The sequence below is a fragment of the Microtus oregoni genome, unplaced genomic scaffold, assembly GCF_018167655.1.
Source record: "Microtus oregoni isolate MIOR12 unplaced genomic scaffold, Mior012 000008F_ref0000371, whole genome shotgun sequence".
In the NCBI taxonomy this organism is placed as follows: Eukaryota; Metazoa; Chordata; class Mammalia; order Rodentia; family Cricetidae; genus Microtus; species Microtus oregoni.
In genome coordinates this window covers 23,165,989-23,180,249 of record NW_024543067.1, presented here as the reverse complement: position 1 = coordinate 23,180,249, position 14,261 = coordinate 23,165,989, and the positions used below count along the sequence as shown (strand labels likewise).

The window sequence follows — 14,261 nt, the reverse complement described above, 5'->3', positions numbered from 1 at the left end:
TATTAGACAGACAAAACTGCTGATAGATATTTGAAAACCACCTCATTTGTTGCTTTCTGGCCTCACTTCCAATACTTACCTTTAAATAGCTTGAATTATCAGTGTCCAGAAAGATTATGATTCATTCATGTTCAATATATGACCTGATAGTAGTGGCAAATCGAATTCTCTTGCTCTTTGAACCTATTAAGAACCACCGCGAAACCATGAGCTGCTAACCTGTCATGTTCATGCTTTCTCTTTTAAAGCCTTGGTAACATTTTTGCAGGTACCACTTTTGATGTAGTATTCCCCTCTCTATGCTATGAATATGTTTTATTACCATTGGTTAATAAAGAAGCTGCTTCAGCCTGTAGCAGAGCAGAATATAGCCAGTCTGGAAGAGATATAGAGAGAGTAGGTAGAGTCAAGGAGATGCCATAAAGCTGCAGAAGGAGAGAGATGTCAGATCCTTACTAGTAATCCACAGTCCCATACGGATACACAGATTCATAGAAACAGGTTAATTAAGGATGTAAGAGCTAGCTAGAAATATGCCTGAAACATTGGCTGAACAGTTTTGTAATTAATATAGTTTCTGTGTCATTATTCAGGTCTGAGCAGTTGGAAAAGAATGACCCACTTTAATGGAAAAATTGCCTTCTCCATGTAATAACTATAGCAAAAATTTAAATATATCTTGTTAGAACAGAAAACATGTCAATGCTAATATATCCAGCAAACTGCCTTATGTCTAAAGCCAGGCAACCCTTACTACTGCACAGGACTGTGGGAGGCCACACTTTTTCCTAACACTGTGGATTTCCTCTTTTCTTTTTGCTTCCCTATATCTTGTTGCCACATAAACTTGTTGATCCTGTAGGTTTTCACAGAGATAATACAGTGTCTTACAGCAAAACTAATAATCAATATATTGCTATGTAAAAGTTTCTCTAGATCTATAGTGTTACAAGTAAGACTTCAATTCAATGCTTGGACCTAGCAAGGACTCTTAAACATTACTGGTCCTCAAATAGCAATGGAAAATCTGTTGTTGTTTGCCTTTATGTCACAAATCCTCAAGTGCCCTATATGTTACTAGTGTATGTATATAATATATTCACATAAGAAGAGTTTAGACATATAAAGTAAAATGGCTGTGCTATTTAGTTGAAAAATAGAAATAAATAGCATGCGTTACTATGTAAGAAGAATGTAACTATGGTATCTACAGGCATACCAGTCCAGGTATGCCAGTTCTACAAAAATAAAGCCTACCCTACATCCATCCAGATCAGTACTGCTGTTCAAACATGTGGAAGCTCCAATTTTTCAATTTTAAAAATAAAAGTCAACAATGCCCTCCACCCATCAGCAGAAATGCAAAGTTAACCAAGTACAAAATGAGTTGAACCTTTCAGCATGTTTTGAAATTTAATTTAATTTAAACAAAACTTAAATTTTGTGTGGCTTATTTTATTATTTCTTATAACAGACACAGGATGCTATTATTTTCAGTCTTGGTTTTCATATAGACAGAAAAGATAAAGAGAAAACATTTCAAATCTCTCTTGATGTGCAAGAGTAAAACATCATAAACCAAAATGACACTGTATGATTTGTGTGATCCAATTACTCATAATTTGGTTGTTTTTGTCATAACAATCTGTGCTGAGATGTAACAGGAATGTGTGTGAAAAACAACAGCAAGAATGATGTGATTTTAAAAGCAAAACTAAAAATTTAGGAAGCAGAAGAAGATTCTGGAGTTTTAACAAGAGTTTTAAAACATCATCTATGGACTACAAAAACAGGTCATTGCTCACATGCACTAGAAAGGCCTGAAATCTGAAACAAATGTGTAGGAGCAATGTCTGGACTCCACATGAGTATTCAGGAGTTCTGATCCTGAATGATATGTTAATTTAATTTTCAGTTGCTTGAGTAATTTCCATTTACTCAAGTTTACTACAAATGGCCACAGTGATTCATATACCACCGATAGTAGTCAAGGTTCCCTTTTAGCTATGTCCATATCAGTTCAAAATTACCAAAGAAAACTTTAAATGTTCTCAAAACAAAGCACAAAATAATAAATACCAACATGGTGAATATATAAATTAGCTACTTATCATCCAAAATTGTATTAATGAATCATAACATGTGTCTAGATTTTGTCTACTTTTAGTGAAATGAAAAATTGAGGGAAAGGAAGCTGAAAGGATACAGGTGACAAATAGTGTTCTTAGACACACTTAGGGACTAGCTTTATTCTTTTAAAAGTGTGATGAGAACCAATATGTTATTATCACATGCATATATATGTATGTTCATGTGATAATATTTATCAAATGCATATATATATTATTCATTCTAAATAAAACCTGCTAGGTCCATGTAATGTTACTAGTATGTATATTTTCAGTGCCTACAGTTTGCCGTTGGATGACCAATTGGTGTGCTCTTCCCTGGGGAAGACCACTTCTCCCATTCCCAGCTTTCCTCAGTTGCCTATAATACCTTGTATGGATTTGGAAACTCTTGGGCTCTCCCTGGCCTTTAAGGGAGACCATTTAAGACCCACTTTACTGTCATTTGACATTAAGACTTTATTTACTTGAGAGGTATCACAACACATAGTACATTAGCCAGCTGTCCTCCATGGGGTCTACAGCTACAACAATCACGGAATTGTCCCAACCTTTGGATGTGTCCCAGCTTCTTTCCATGACATGGCATCTAGTGAAATGACAGTTTTAACTCTGTGGACAAAGTGACGATATTCCTAAAACCCTAGGCTAGTTCCTTTTCAGTTTCTTCTACACATTCAGAATAACTGCTTACATCATCTACAAAAGACATAAGTCTTCTTTGAGGTGACATCCGATAGGACGAGCTTTCTGAACCCCAGGAAAGAAAGATGTATGTGAAGAACACACACACACACACACACACACACACACACACACACACACACACTGCTGGAAAACATCCTTTTAAATAATCACCAAACAGAAAGGGACACAGCCTTTAAGCATGTTTTTAGTTTACAGTTAACTTCTCAAAGTCAATTCCTAATACAGTTCAGTGTTTTTTATAGGGCATATTAGAAGCCTCTCTCAGTTTTCATTTTGTCTTTTGAAGACCATATTAGAAGCCTCTCAGCTTTCATCTTTCTTCATTTTGTTTCTTGCCGGTAACTACTTTCTGCATTAAATTCTCTCTCCCTCCCTCCCTCCCTCCCTCCCTCCCTCCCTCCCTCTCTTCCTCCCTCCCTCCCTCCCTCCCTCCCTTCTCTCTCTGTCTCTCTTTTATCTCTGTTCTCTCTCTCTTTCTCTCTCTCTCCCTCCCCCCTCTCTTTCTGTCTCATCCCTGTCTCTCTTTTATCTCTGTTCTCTCTCTCTCTCTCTCTCTCTCTCTCTCTCTCTCTCTCTCACACACACACACACACACACACACACACACACGTACATCTCCGTTTCCTAGCAAGTGAAAACTTCTCTGACTCTCTTCACCACCCTTACCTCCTCCAATTCTTCCCTCCAGGACCCCAACCTCTTCATCCCAAGGCTTCCCTGTGCCCTTCTTCCCTCCTCTCCTTCGCTGAGCACCTTCACCGCATTCATTCTCATCTAGGGCTTTGCAGATTCCCGGGCTGTTTGCTAGTGAGAAATCTTTGCTGCAGCTGCAGCAAGGACTAGATTCCCCCCACCTCACCCCCACCCACCGCGCACTCGAGCTCGCGCGCGCGCGCGCGCTCTCATAGCCCAGTGGAAAAAGAGGGCTAGGCTGGTCTAGGCTGAGAGGAAAGGGCTGGGAGCGGGGAGGCAGCCTGTCCTCCTGCGAGCCTGCAAGGATGCGGCAGGGGACTGAGACCATGGGGAGGTGCTAACTTCCTCTCCAACCTCCCCAGCCGGGGATCCGGGCTGGCATACCCGGCCCCCTGGGCTAGTTTCCTGCCAAGCGCAACCAAGAAGCCAATTGGAAGGCATAAAAAGAAAAGACAAGGGTGCTGGAGAGGGGTACTGATCACCAGAGCCGGTCCCTCCGCAAACCCACGAAGAAGGGAGGAAGGGGATCAGAGGTTGGAGAGGGGACACGAAAACCCCAGTCTGCGGACTGGCTCAGGAGCCTCCCTGAAGACCTGGGCGCTCTGGTGAGCACCCGGGGAAGGAGGCGGCAAGGGGCGAGGGGCCAGTGGCGAGGGGCGGGAGAAAGGGGAGAAGGGAGAGCGAAAACAGAGGAGGGGCGAGAGGCCCATGGCGGGAATGCGCATTCCGGTACCCTATACCAAGGTGCGGGGTTCGGGGATGCTGCGGCCCGGGTGGGGGCCGGGTGCGAGCTGCGGAGCGCGTGTGGCGCTGGCGTTGGTGTGGATGTGAGCAGGCGAGCGCAAGTGAGCCCCAGACAGAGCGCATGTCTCATCCCTGCGAGCAGAGCAGCAGCTAGACCCGCCACCACCATCTTCTGCATGAACATTATCAGCAGGACAGAAAACCTCCCCCAGGGCTATGGAGACTGCGGGAAACATCTGGCAGCTGGCGATGGATTGCTGAGGGGAAGCAATCATAACCTCAAAACGCCTAAACCTCTCTCTCTTTTTATTTCTCTCTTTTTTCTTTCCTTTTTTCTTTTTCTTTTTCTTTTTTCTTTTCTTTCTTTTTTTCTTTTTTCTTTTTTGTTTTTGTTTTTAATTTTAGCGCCATCGTCCTCAATGCCTCTCTGAAGAGCTTTTAGCAAGAGTGTGAGAGAAAGAGAGGAGAGCGCGCACCAGGGAGAGGATCAAAGAAGATGAGGATTATTTGCAGGCAGATTGTCTTGTTGTTTTCTGTGTTTTGGGGACTCGCCATGGGAGCCTTTCCAAGCAGCGTTCAAATAGGTAAGTAAATGGCTGGGGAAGGGGGTGCTTCTGTTTGAAGAGAGTTAAATGAGTTGCAGATAAGCAATCCAGGGAATCCTACAGAGGCGCCTTTCCTTTACAATCAGATCCTGTAAGTTCAGATAGTAGACACAGGTTAGTACGCCCAGCTTTGACCCTATTTCCATCTTGCTTGCCAATATGATAAATTAGTATTGGAAGAAGTTAAGGGAAAGCGAAAGAGAGGGAGAGAGAGAGAGAGAGAGAGAGAGAGAGAGAGAGAGCTCCGTGGCCTTTGGTTGTATTTTATAGCACATTTCTTTAATGAAACTCTTTCCCCAAGAGCAAAAGGAAATATCAAATTTCATTTTTTTTCAACCCATTTCTTGCTATTCTGCAACTGCAGCATTCTCTCTATTACAGGAAGAGATTGGGACAAAAGCGTTTTCTCTCCACACCCCTTGCCTTGTCTTGTTTCCAAATGACAGAATCAAAAGTTAGATCCTTTTCTAGGAACCTTTGCTGGTTTTATTTTGCTTTTGATTTATGCTTTTGCTCCTTCATATTCTTGGGCACCCCACTCTGTCTCTAACGACCCTCCCTTCCTCCCTTTGCTTGCCATGCTCCTCTTCTGTCTGTTGATGGGACTCAGCTATTGAATTTCTTCCAGCCCAGCCAAGCCCAGCCTCAAACACTGCATCATTTTTTAAAATGTGTGTACTCTGCACAAAACCGAACTGATTGGGCTGGGTACACACAAACAAGGGGGCAAACTAAGTTCTCTCTCCTTCTACTGTCCTGTGCATCCACATTACTTCGTTCCTGTCCTGTATTTTGATGGAAATCTCCTTTCCTTCTATCTGCATCCTCACTGGTACCGGAGGTTTCCTGAACTGGCTTCCTGAAGAGGGCAAGTGAAGGAAAGCCAGTTGAACTGAACAGTCTCAGAGGTCATTGGGATCATGATGGATTGGATCAGAAAAAAAGCTGAACTACCCTGAAGACTAAAACACTAAGCATGCAGTGCATGGACAAAAGCAGTGCATAGGATATGGCAACAAAGCGCCTTAGTTGCATGGGCTTGTTGTTGGAGAGGTTTGACAGTCCTGGGGCTGGGTCTAACATATAAAGCAGGAAACACTGTGAAGCTGCTGTCTTTCACAGGTGGTCTCTTCATCCGAAACACAGACCAGGAATACACTGCTTTCAGATTGGCAATCTTTCTTCATAACACCAGCCCCAATGCCTCCGAAGCTCCTTTCAATCTGGTACCTCATGTGGATAACATCGAGACAGCCAACAGTTTTGCTGTGACGAATGCCTGTAAGTAAAATTTAAGTTACAGCTAAATTGAAGAGAACTGAAATGAGGTAGTGGATTCCCTTCTTTGTTACAAATTTTCTAGGAAAATATTTCAGGATTCCAACAATTGCCTGATGTCAGAGAAAAATCATAGTTCAAAAGGGTTAATCTTTGGGATTTTCAGCTGATACATCTTTCTCCTTCCCTCCTTCTCTTCTGTCATCCTTCCTTCCTTTCACTCTTTTAATTTTCTCTGCCTAGATCATACAAGCTGAATTCTCCTGTAACATTTTAGTATTGTATCTTCTGAATGCCAGTGAAAACTGTACTCAGTCTAGTGTTTTATCCCATCCTTTGGTTTTTCTGTCTTGAGTTTCACTAGAGTAACCTCCTGTGTCCCTTTTAAAGAAGTCACAAGCTCTTCCCAGTACTAAAGGCCATGGTGAAAAGGCCAGAGGAGTGATGATGTGGAGAAAATATATTTAAGTCCAGCTGGTAGACAAAACATAAGATGCAGTGATGTCATTTGTGGCTGTTCTGCCCTTCTATTTTAGTTTGTAACTACCTCTTGCTGTCTTTATGGACTTGGCTGTCCATGAAACTCCATGAGGCCTTACCGTGTTACCAATCACTTTAGTCTCTGATTAACCTGAATTTTAAAACACACCCAGCTGAATTTCCACACAATAAAACCACATGAGAGACTTCACATAATGCTATAAGCAATCAGTTGTACAGAAATCCCTCATCAAGATTCTATGTAAATTGATGTGGAAAAAACTGCCAGCTAACTGCATTAACATAAATCACTAATATGTAACCCATCCATGGCATTGGGCTAGCTTTTAGTTCAGTTGGTGATGCATGCGATATTTCAGACGCTTCCTCCGTTTTCTGTGCATATCTACTGCCATGCTAAAACAATGCTTCTGACTTGTGTGAGACATGAAGAAGTGGTTTCTACTTAAAATGGTGAGTGCTTTGTTTCTATTGCACCAAGTTGGAAAATCTTTTAATTTAAAATTGTCAGGACAAGAAAATAAACTAAAAAGAGAAAAACATAAAAAGGGGTTTTAAGAGAAGGAAGGTATGTATCTATTTCATGAGCTAAAGTGCTTGCATTCATAGTATTTGTACTTAATTCACTTACCAGATAAGAGGATAATTATTTTGGAGGTCTGTTTACTACTATATCGTAGAACTTGATTTCATGAAGGTGTTGAAGTTTTTGACAGTTTTATAAAATATTGTGGTTATATATTTGTCATGATTCTTATGGCTACTACTATTTCGTGATTATTGCTTATTCGTTTTCCTTGGTTACAAAATTAAAATTGGTTTACTTTGTGATGAAACTAATGTTGTTTTATTTGGGAATGAAACTAATATTAAAGCAAAAGTGTGTTATTTTAAGCCAAAGTTCATAAAAAGTATAGATAGACTTGTGGATAATCATTTACAAATTTTAGAGGTTATTTTGTTCATACACCAAGTAATACACGAAATATCAACATTTCATACAATTCTACTCAAAGCATTCTCAGTAAGGAGTAATGGTTACTCTTTTTTATTTTACATTTATCTTGTGTCTCTCCTAAGAGTCTGTCTCCTACGAGCTTGTAAACTAATTGATTATGCAAATATATTATTCAAAGTAAGGGGACTTTTGTCCACAGTGAACTGCATTTGAATACTATCACTTAGTTTTGAATGAGTTTTATTTTCACAAATTAAGACCTTAAGAATTGAAATGGTTACACAATGACATTCAGTTTTGTAAACTGTAAAGTGCTAATCCTTTCTTACTCCATACCACCAGTTAACCTCATTTATCATCATTTTAATTAGTTTTATTTTGTTTATGTAACAAAACATGTATGAAACCAAGTGATTGTGGTAAAGCATTGGTTAACCCGAGACTGTGACAGCTGGTTACACAGAAAAGAATTCTAAAGAATGAAATATAAAGGATGTTCTCCTTAATGTGCAATAAAAACAGTAACTTTAGATGTACCTGAGTGCCATACAATGTTAACAAGCTAATGGTTTTCACACTCATATATAATTGGCTCTGCATGGATGTTTAAAAATACTTTTAAAAGGAAATTGTAAATAAGCAAAAATATTTTTAGTGAAGATATTTCTTATTTTTGATAGATTTCTATAATGAATTCCTTAAGATAAATCCAAGATCCATTTGGAAACAATCCATGGAGAGTGTGAGTCAGGTGGTTGGTGCTTATTGGGTAGATTGACCCAAAACACACACACACACACACACACACACACACACACACACACATACACACACACACACACACACACACACACACACACACACGATTCAACTATAATTACATAACCATAAACCATAAACAGTAACTATAAGTTAATCTCAACTATCAAACTTTATGCCTTTGGGTACAAAAGGATAAAAATAGTCTTGAAATTTAGTATTTGGAAAATTAACCTGGGTTTTTTTTTTTCTTTGTAGTGACACAGAGTGGATTTTCAAACTTGTTATCTTGGAATGCATATAAATAATAATGTGTGTTACACTCAATTTATTTTAATTGTAATGTTCCCATACTGAATCTTTATAAACTTCGAATCTCCTCTCTGTATGAATAAAGAATATTAGCCAGGGTATAGTTAATTCCTTTTATGAAAACTGCACTAACACACACACACAAAAAAACCCAGACAATAATAAAGTGTGGATTCTCTGTTGAAAAGACATAATCCAATGCTGATTATCAGGACCAGATTAACATCAGCTCTCTTAAAAGTATGTCTATCAATAAACCACTCTCTATATAGAGTTTACCAGCTTGTAAAACTGGATATGATTAATTCAAAAAGCAATTTCGGGGATCAATATCCTCTCACTAAAGGAAGCAGTAATTTGAACTTCTAATTTTACTGCTAACAGTATTTTCTCTTCAGCAGTATTTGCATATCTTTAAATTAAAATATTCCTACTTTTTAGCTATTCATATTGCTAAGAATTCAAATTTTACAGGATGTTAAAAGGAAATTAGAAAAATAAAGATGATAAAAATTATAGCCATTTTCAATAATAAAAGTAAGTATAAGTAGTCCTTTCATGTAACCATTTAGTGTCATTGGATATCTACATTTTGTTATTGTATCCTATATAAAGTACGCAAGCTGATTAAAACATATTCAGGGATAAATAATAAATATGGTCAATGTTTTTTAATTGAATTCTTTAATATATTTTATATAGATTTTAATATAGCAGGCTACTTACAAGATATTTGCTTGGAGAATACTATTTGTTAAATTTAAGCAAAACTAGTAAACAAAATTCTAAGCTATCACCAAATTTTAAATATAATAATATTTGAGAAATTATGAATTTAAATTTTTTCTTAGACTCATTACCACATGATCAATCCCTTGATGAATCAGCTGTTGTGATATCACATACTACCATCCAGTCTGTGAAATGATGCTTTAAGTTTAAGATGAACTGTGGGAAGTACATGATAAACCAGATACATGGTCAAAATAGAAAAGAGAGTTAAAGGGTTTCTAGACTGATTCCTTTTTTAAAATCTGTATGAGGACTAACTGGTGAGCTTGTTTCTAAATGTATTTTCTAATGATGTTCTTATATTGCTCAAATTGTCTGCCTCAAACAATTTGCTCAATTATTTATCAGATGATGGCAGAGAAGTTACAATCATTGAAAATTTGTATATTATTCTATAGTAGCAAAGAGAGTGGTTTGATTTTGAGTTAGGATAACACTCTTATAGCCCAGACTGGCCTAAACATCGCTATAAAGCACAGAGTAACTTATAACTATAATGATTCTCCTGCCTCAGCCCTTCTGGGTACTAGCATTAGAGGTGTGTACTAACTTTCCCAATACCAATCTCATGTCTATTTTTTTATAGACGGTAAGTCTAACGTCTTTTGGTTGACAATTTACTCGATAAATTAAAATATCCAATGACAATGATAAAAGTAACTGGCTATATAAAATGTAATTGCTTAGTTAATTTAAATCCACAGAAAATATAAAATTATAGACAATATGCCTATAAGAGTTCCCACAGTAGTAAAAGCTCACTTATGTTAAGGGTGCATAAATCTCATGTCTGGAGTAAAATTCAACAACGCTTAAATTCTGTTGTGTATGTTTTCCTTTAAGAATATTGGGCTTTGTGAAAACTAAGAGACTGCATTGGGCTTCAGTAATATTCCTAAGCAGGCTAAAGATAAAGCTTTATTCTTCAAAGGAAAGATATAGAACAAAAAATAGAATTAAGTGTACTTACTTTTGGTTTTAAAAAAATCAGCAGACTGTGATTTGTTGGGCTTTCATGTTTGGAATTGATAGAAACAACCTACATTGATCTGAAGTAATTGTTCAGTTTTTTGATTTTCTATCTCCCTTGTAATTTCCCATTCTAAGATTAATGGCAAAAATGTGAGACCCATTGCTTCATTTTGTCTTTTTGTAGATGGTAAGTGATTTATAATTTCCACTGATGTGTTTCTGAGTGACCACAAGATGGACCATTTACAAATTGTCAGAAAATTCCTTATTTTTTTCCCAAATAGGTATTCTCCAAGTTTTATTTTTTTTTTTGGGGGGGGGGGGAGGAAAAATATGTTCAATTCCTTCCATTGAGAAATTTCATTGTCTAGTTATCATTTGCCTATTGATAACTCATCTCTATATATTGTAAACATAGAGGAACACCATCATTTATCTGGTGTGGGTGGTCCTTCTGTCTATGTGTTGCTTTCATTGGTTAATACAGGAACTGCTTTGGGCCTCTAGCAGAGCTGTAGGGAAACAGAGCTAGGCAGGGAAAACTAAATGGCATGCTGGGAGAAAGGAGGCAGAGTCAGAGGGACACCATGGAGCTGCTAGAGACAGACTCTGGAAATTTTACCCAGTAAGCCACTGCCATGTGGCAATACACAGATCAACAGATATGGATTAAATTAAGATATGAGTTAGACAAAAAGATGTTAGAGCTAATGGACCAAGTAGTGTTTTAATTAATACAATTTCTGTGTAATTATTTTGGTTCTGGGCGGCCGGGACAAATAAGTGGGGCTCTTCTAACATTTATCTGAATTTTAAAGTTATGAGAATGCTTTAGTTTTAGGATTGCTACCACATTGCATAAATTTAATTTGCCCCAAACTAATGTTACATAAACAGTCTAAGGAGACAGGCCTTGTTTTTAGGTTTATATCTTTAGGCTCAGAGTAGTTTCTTTGTAGGAGACTTGATGTTTTTACCAGGAACCACTCCAGTGATTTTATCAAGAAGCCTGAAATTATGAAAAATATATCCCTACTGAAATTTCTTGAATTGGACATAAATAAGAATTTCCATTTATCCTTTCTGTAATTGCTGCAATTGCAGTATTTTGAAGAAAATAGAGCAAGGCATTTCTGGGCAATTTGTTCATTGATCACATGGCAGTGTGTAATGGAGCAAAGGTCAAATCATCTATTCCTTCATGAGAATAAGATAACGGATTTGTCTATTCATTTATTAAACATATTCAGGAAGAGAAATTCTTAAGATACTATGGAAGAAACTCAGAATACAAAACATTGTAAAAGTAGCTGTTACCCTCCATGAGCTCTTAGTGTGGGGGTAAGAGACAATTCAGATAGCGTATAAATTATGGCAGAGCTCTGAAGAGAAAATAGAGCTGTGATATGGAGAAACACAGGAATGGTAGGAACACCAAGCTTGGCACAACATTTAATGACGTTGCCTAGTCAGGGTTTCAACTTCTTGCTGAGTCATTTAAAGGAGAGGGAAGCACAAAGGTGTGAGTATATGCTATGTGAGAAGACATGAAGGTGTGGAAAGCCAAGTCTATTTGAACTAATATGGTCTAGGAGAAGTATGAAAAGCATTATAAGAGGGCATCTGTGTGCTAAGGGACAAGGCTTTGTACATGTACAGAAACTCTATAGTAGCTGCAAGGAAACTTCATGGAAATAAAAGAGGACATGTAAATTATTTGAATTGAATAGAGATAGATTTGCATTTTACAAAAAGCAATATGGTGGCACAAAAAATATATTGTAAGATTAAATAGTGGGAAGCAGAAGTCCTGTTAGTTAAATGTCAGAGTGATGCAATTTAAAGTAAGAGATGCTTAGATTAGAGTAGAAGCAACAGGAAGAGAATAAAACTCACACACCACAAATACAGAACTTTCATCAGGACTTGCTGATTTGTCGGATTTGTGTGGAAGGGTGCCAGAAAAGTATAGTGACAGTAAAAATTGTAAGCTGATGTCTCTGACCTGAGGCAAAAAAATGTTTTACTGGTGATGCTAACAGAAGAAGTAGGTACATGGTCAGAGATCTGTGTGAAGATAGAGAGCTTCATGGGGATGGATTGATTATGAGATGCTGAAGGTGCCCAAAGAAGATGCACAGTAAAAAATTGGGCATGTTGGAGGTCCTGGACCCATAGAGCAGGAAAGGACTGTGGAACATCAGTCTTCCCAAATGTGCCAATACTTACAAAGTGAGAAGAGAAAAATGGCCAAGTGAAGGAGTCTGGGGAAAAATGGGTCAGAGAGTTTGGAAGAAAAAAATGTGGTAATACTTCAAGAAAAGGAGGACCAACCTTGTCAAATGCTGTGGAATCATGATCTATAGAGAAAACTGTAACACCCATTGGAGGTATTTTGATCTGTTCTCTTTAGAGTATTCATTTGTACTTTTGATCAAGAGATATGTTACAAAGGTCTCCTTTATTAAGCCCACAAATGTTCTAATATATAATTTCCTGTATATGCTGGTCAAACCCTTCTTATCTTTTAATTAGATGTAGGAAGGTACAATTATCAGGCTTTTGAACAAGGGAGATTAAATTTACAAAATTAGGAAGACAAAGTTACATACAACTCCTTCATCTATCATCACAAGAGACAAATACCCACCCAAGTAGGAATTCTTGTGAAAAGTATGAAGATTAGTGGAAGAGAAAGTCACGTCTTTACAATTTAATCAAATTTTCATAACATTTTCACAAATGTGAACATTTGACATTTTCACATTGTGAACATTTTCACAAATTTTGTAACGGAACATTTTTCAGTAAATATTAATATTTCAATGTACTTGTATTTTATGTTTCAGAGAAGTTATACAGGTTTCATATATTTTGTTGATACTTCATAGACATGTGTTCTGATCTCCCATATAGCTGTTTAATTTACACACACAAATCTAAGATTCTATTTAGAAAATCCTAAAAGAGAATACTTTTTCTTTTAAATTTAATTGATTTTTATTGAGCTCTACATTTTTTTCTCCTCCTGTCCCTCCTTCTCTCCTTCTCTTCAACCCTCTCTCAAGGTCCCCATGATCCCAATTTATTCAGGAGATTTTGTCTTTTTCTACTTCCCATGCAGATATGATCTATGTATGTCCCTCTTAGGGTCCTCATTGTTGTCTATGTTCTTTGGGAATCCTTTTAAGGATGATTATTTTATGTTTGGATTGGCAGAAGGAAAAGAATTTTCCTGCTTTACACAGGTGTGGACCTAGTGCATCATGTGTGCGTGTACATTTACAAAGAGATGATCTTCAGTGTTTAAGCAGCTTTTCAGTGAGTTTTTCGTCACACAAAAGGCCTAGTTCCATAACCCTCAAGGAATCTCCTACCACTTATGTAAGAATTCTTTTTCCTACCTTTGTCAAGTGAGTAGACTAGGTTTTATCCTGGTAGCCAAACTGGAATCTTTCTGCATAATCCATCTACATCCTGAGCCAATGGGGAGCATATCCTTAAAGGGAACACCTTTGGTTTCACCCTCCAATCTCCTACTATAGTCTTATGGCCTTAAATGCTTCACTTACTACAAGGCACATACTTTGTGTCTCTTCTTCTATGTTTTTTAAGCACAATTTACCTTCTTTTTTTATAATTACTACTTCTGAAACACTGGGTTTTTGAAGGTCATCAGTGACTTACAAAGGATTCAATCCAGTTTCTTGGTGTTCAATGTCTGCATAATCTATAGGAGTCAATTATGAGGACTCCCTGTTCTCTGACACTCAATCAGCCCCTGATGATAATAATCACTGTATTAAAGAG

At 37.7% G+C, this 14,261-nt stretch overlaps 1 protein-coding gene across 12 annotated transcripts in view; it reads left to right on the top strand.

Annotated features, from left to right (window-relative positions):
* The first annotated feature begins 3,767 nt into the window (after positions 1-3,767).
* Positions 3,768-14,261, top strand: part of Gria4 (glutamate ionotropic receptor AMPA type subunit 4) — a 359,432-nt gene continuing 348,938 nt past the window's right edge. For all 12 annotated transcript variants that reach the window (XR_005974752.1, XM_041657390.1, XM_041657392.1 and 9 more), the window contains exons 1-3: positions 3,768-4,135; positions 4,680-4,858; positions 6,002-6,160. Coding sequence is in view for 11 of the 12 variants with exons in the window: in XM_041657390.1 (XP_041513324.1) it covers positions 4,771-4,858; positions 6,002-6,160 (247 nt within the window). In the remaining variant the exon portion in view is untranslated. The remainder of the gene's footprint in view (positions 4,136-4,679; positions 4,859-6,001; positions 6,161-14,261) is intronic.